Source organism: Girardinichthys multiradiatus, chromosome 2, assembly GCF_021462225.1.
Source record: "Girardinichthys multiradiatus isolate DD_20200921_A chromosome 2, DD_fGirMul_XY1, whole genome shotgun sequence".
Lineage (NCBI taxonomy): Eukaryota > Metazoa > Chordata > Actinopteri > Cyprinodontiformes > Goodeidae > Girardinichthys > Girardinichthys multiradiatus.
Genome location: NC_061795.1, coordinates 49,122,479 through 49,127,783, shown reverse-complemented (window position 1 = coordinate 49,127,783; position 5,305 = coordinate 49,122,479). Strand labels below are relative to the sequence as shown.

General features: G+C 42.5%; 1 protein-coding gene across 1 annotated transcript; it reads left to right on the top strand.

Annotated features, from left to right (window-relative positions):
- Positions 1-455: 455 nt before the first annotated feature.
- LOC124859092 lies at positions 456-3,294 on the top strand. Its single transcript, XM_047351606.1, has 8 exons — positions 456-961; positions 1,080-1,308; positions 1,415-1,645; positions 1,729-1,870; positions 1,967-2,113; positions 2,202-2,428; positions 2,526-2,653; positions 2,753-3,294. Exons 1-8 carry the CDS (start codon positions 511-513, stop codon positions 3,175-3,177), a joined length of 1,980 nt encoding a protein of 659 aa, XP_047207562.1. The 5' UTR covers positions 456-510; the 3' UTR covers positions 3,178-3,294.
- Positions 3,295-5,305: the final 2,011 nt, after the last annotated feature.

The following is a 5,305-nucleotide window of genomic DNA, read 5'->3' as shown; positions in this document are numbered from 1 at the left end:
GGGTAAGACTGCCGACCTGACTGCTGTCCAGAAGGCCACTATTGACACCCTCAAGCAAGAGGGTAAGACACAGAAAGAAATTTCTGAATGAATAGGCTGTTCCCAGAGTGCTGTATCAAGGCACCTCAGTGGGAAGTCTGTGGGAAGGAAAAAGTGTGGCAGAAAACGCTGCACAACGAGAAGAGGTGACCGGACCCTGAGGAAGATTGTGGAGAAGAGCTGATTCCAGACCTTGGGGGACCTGCGGAAGCAGTGGACCATAGCTGTCAAGTCTCCCGCTTTGGCCGGGAAACTACCGTATTTTAACCTCTTTCCCGCCGTCCTCCCGTATTAGTATTCTCCCGTAAATCTCCCGTATTACAATATAATAATAAAAAAACATTCCTCTGCTTCTTTCTCTGAATTCTGTCACTAGCCTCGCGAGAACTGCCACCTGCAGTAGCCTGTGTGGCAGTTGTCGCGATATTAGTGCCGACGGCGGGAACAAACCTGGAACAACAAAGGAGAGAAATGGATAGATGTGACGAAAGGGAAGGCATTCCTGCCAGAAAAAGAAAGACATCGTGCAAATATCTTGAAAAATGGGACAGCGAATTTTCTTTTCTAAAGAAGAGCAGGATGGGGCACAGTCACGCGTTCTGTAAGATTTGTAACTGCGATTTTAGTGTCTCCCACGGGGGAAGGAACGACATCAGTCAGCATGAAAAATCGACCAAGCACAAGCGCTGGCTAGAGGCACAGAAACATGCCCAGGCGATGTCAACATTTGTGACTAGAAATACCACCGAGGCAGACCAGGTCATAAATGCGGAGGTTAAAATGGCAATGCTGTGTGCCAAAAACAATGTTGCTTTCAACTTCTGTGATGACTTCAACAAGTGTGTAGCTGAAATGTTCCCGGTCTCTGCTATCGCACGGAAATTCTCGGCGGGAAAAACCAAGGCTACCCAACTCATCAAAGGTAAGCTGAGTCAAATTAAGTATGAGTATTGTGTATGCATATGACTATTTAATAATGTCCCGTATGCATATTGTAGGGTAATGGTTAGCTAATTTTAATCACTGGGCTCTCTCAACAGGTGCCATAGCAACAGAGCTAGATGACGAGTTGGCCAAAACATGCCGATCTCAGCCATTTTCTGTGATGTGCGACGAATCGAACAACAGAAAAGGAAATAAAGAATTTGTCATCCTAACTAGACTCTACGATGAGGCCACTCTGCAGGTCGTTACAAGATTCATGGAGATGCCTGTATGCAACGTGGGAAATGCAGAAAATCTGTATGAAAAACTGAGTGAAGCACTAAGGTAAGGGAACTGCACTGTGTTGTTGACGTGTGTAATAGTTTGCTTGTAATTATAACCATACGTTTTGTCTAAGTCGTTTTATGGCATTTCTTTCTGTTATCCATAGAAAAAGGGGCATCCCATGGGAGAACCTGATAGCCTTTAACTCTGATAATGCGAGCGTCATGAAAGGCAGACACAACTCTGTTATCAGCAGACTGAAACAGAGCCAGCCCCACGTCCAGGACCTCGGCTGCATCTGCCACCTGGCACAGCTGGCCACTGGCTGTGGCATCAGAGCAGCCCAGGTACCGGTGGAAGACATCCTGGTGGGGATATACACCCACTTTGATAAAAGGTAGATGCAAATAAATTAAATAGGACTTCTATTTTTTCTAGGTCTGCAGTTAATATTCTTATAAACATTTTTCTATCTTTCAGTGCAAAAAGATGTGAACTCTACAAAGGGTTTGTAGATTTCACTGATTCAGACCACCTGAAGCTCTTCAGGTACTGCAGCACCAGATGGCTGAGTCTGCTAACCTGTATCCAGAGAGTGTTGAACCAGTGGAATGCACTACAGGTAAGGATGGTAACTCCAGCTGATATATACACAGTTAACTATGCTAGATTTCCATTTTAACCATGAATTGCCACCCTGTGTCCATATGTACTGTAGGCCTACTTTAACAGTCATGAGGAGGTGGAGAGGAGTGCCAAAGTGCGCGATCTAGCAAGCCATCTGCGTGATCCAATCGTGAAGGCTTGCTTCATGTTCCTGAGTGCTGCCCTTAAGCCTTTATATGAATTTAATATTGTCTTCCAGGTGGGTGTCAATCATATTGGATGAATTAAATATGGTTGTACTTATTGTAGCCTTTTTATTACAGTGTGACCAATTATATTTTCTTCAGTCAGAGGCCGTGCAGATTCACAGACTTGAAGAGGAGATGTGCAGGCTGATCAAGAGGATCCTGGGGTTCCTCATACCAGCCAGGGCCATCATGGGTGTACCTCTCAAGGAGGTGGAGTATGGAGAAGGACATCAGTTGGCTGATGAAGAGCTCTTTATGGGAGCAGAAACAAAGGCATTCATGGCAAGGAAAGAGCTCCCTGTGTCAGCGGAGAAGAAAATCTTTCAGTGAGTATATTACCCAGCAGTTATTTAATTATATCATCTTTTCACAGTATGAGATTATAGGCTGTAGTGTTTTTTGTTTACTCTTATGCTGTTGTAGATCTGTGAGAAGATTCTATGAAGCAGTGCTTCAGAAAATGTTCTCCTCCTTTCCTCTTGACCATCCACTCCTGAAGGACATGAAAGTGCTGGACCCTGCTGCTCGCCTTGACATTACTCCAGGGACAGGTAGATGTTAGAGTCAGTTCCTCATTGATTAAATGAATAAATGAATATTGCATGGTTTAGATCTGCAATGTTCAGTCAAACACTTGTTTTACATTACAGTGGCAAGGCTAGGGGCCCTTTTCCCTCAGTTGAGCTTGAGTGAGGATAGGCTGAGAGAGGAACTCATTGACTACCAGGTGACAGATAGCAAGCATCTCCCACAAGAAGACAAAACTGACAGATTCTGGGGACTGGTAGGGAAAGATGTGAGGTTCAGTGAGCTGCCAAGATTAATGAAGGCTTTACTATGCATTCCCCACAGCAATGCCCGTTCTGAAAGAGTGTTCAGTATGGTAAGAAAGATTGTTTCAGAGAATAGGAGGTCATTAGACAACAGCACGGTTTGTGCTTTACTGTCATGTAAAATCAACCACTCTGGCCCAGGCCACAAATACACTCCATCCAAACGAGTCTTAAAGGATGCAAAGGCTGCAACAAATCTGTATAATAAGTCTTTAGTGAATGCCAGAGAGCCACCTGAGTGAACATGAGAAATTTAAATAAAATGTGTAATGAAGACAAAATGTAAATGTTTAACCTAAAGACAAGCAATGTATATATAAACTGAAAATGTGTTAAATAAATAAATGTGCTTGAACCCCTTTTGTGTTTCATTTAGGCTCTGTTATAACATAGGAATGTCCACAGCATTCAGTGTCAACAAAGGTAGGCTTATTGTAGTCTGTTAGTGGTTGACAAGTGGTTATTTTAGATATCTTGTACACCTGTGCTAAAATGCAAGGGATACTGGAGCTTGGTCGGGGTAGTGGGATGGCTCACAGCGGTCCCCAGAAAATTTCCCTTATTTTCAAATCCAAAACTTGACAGGTATGCAGTGGACTGAGTCTGGAGTAGAAACATCCAGAGCCACCGTGCACAGACGTGTGCAGGAAATGGGCTACAGGTGCCGCATTCCCCAGGTCAAGCCACTTTTGAACCAGAAACAGCGGCAGAAGCGCCTGACCTGGGCTACAGAGAAGCAGCACTGGACTGTTGCTCAGTGGTCCAAAGTACTTTTTTCAGATGAAAGCAAATTCTGCATGTCATTCAGAAATCAAGGTGCCAGAGTCTGGAGGAAGACTGGGGAGAAGGAAATGCCAAAATGCCAGAAGTCCAGTGTCAAGTACCCACAGTCAGTGATGGTCTGGGGTGCCATGTCAGCTGCTGGTGTTGGTCCACTGTGTTTTATCAAGGGCAGGGTCAATGCAGCTAGCTATCAGAAGATTTTGGAGCACTTCATGCTTCCATCTGCTGAAAAGCTTTATGGAGATGAAGATTTCATTTTTCAGCACGACCTGGCACCTGCTCACAGTGCCAAAACCACTGGTAACTGGTTTACTGACCATGGTATCACTGTGCTCAATTGGCCTGCCAACTCTCCTGACCTGAACCCCATAGAGAATCTGTGGGATATTGTGAAGAGAACGTTGAGAGACTCAAGACCCAACACTCTGGATGAGCTAAAGGCCGCTATCGAAGCATCCTGGGCCTCCATAAGACCTCAGCAGTGCCACAGGCTGATTGCCTCCATGCCACGCCGCATTGAAGCAGTCATTTCTGCCAAAGGATTCCCGACCAAGTATTGAGTGCATAACTGTATATGATTATTTGAAGGTTGACGTTTTTTGTATTAAAAACACTTTTCTTTTATTGGTCGGATGAAATATGCTAATTTTGTGAGATAGGAATTTTGGATTTTCATGAGCTGTATGCCAAAATCATCCATATTAAGACAATAAAAGACCTGAAATATTTCAGTTAGTGTGCAATGAATCGAAAATATATGAATGTTAAATTTTCATCATTACATTATGGAAAATAATGAACTTTTTCACAATATGCTAATATTTTGAGAAGGACCTGTATTTGTAGTGTTTACAGATAAGTTAGCATATCTGAAAGACAAAGTTCTGCTATACTTACAAGCTAAATACCGATTCAAAACAGTATTTCAGATAATATGTGATGTCATATAGAAAGTATTGGATCAAACCTGTAGCTCCAAACACTTTATTCCTGACGTTGTTGCTGTAGGACAGATTGTGGGCTCGACCTTCAGTGAGCTACCAGAAGTTGCAGGAAAACGGTTTGTTTTGGTAGCTTAACTTATTATTATATTATATTATAATATTTTTGTAAATTTTGCAATCTAGCTGAATTTCCAATTTCATGTATTTTTCTCTAGTCATAGCCTTACTGATATGTCCCTGCAAAGCTTTCTTACTTGATGCCCTTTTTGTGGCTGCAGTCATAAGGAGAAGAAGCTTAACTTGTAGCTTGGACAAGTGTCAAACATGTACTCAAAGTGAAATGGGATTATTTATGCGATTGGTGTTTTACATTGGTTACATATGAGGAAATAAAAGAAATGTGGCCCTATACATTGCATTCTTGTTCAATCTGTCAATTAAAAGGTACAGAAGCAAATCTTTACCTCAGATAATGGTTCAGCTACGACTGTCCACCAGAGATTAAATGTCAGCTTCTGAAAATGAATTATTTTTGTGTTTTTCGCAAAACTTGAGTTATTTCCTTTTTCAAATACATTCACTAGTCTAGTCTACTGTTTTTAAGATGAAGAGCAACAATACAGCATAACTGTGCTTTGGAGCT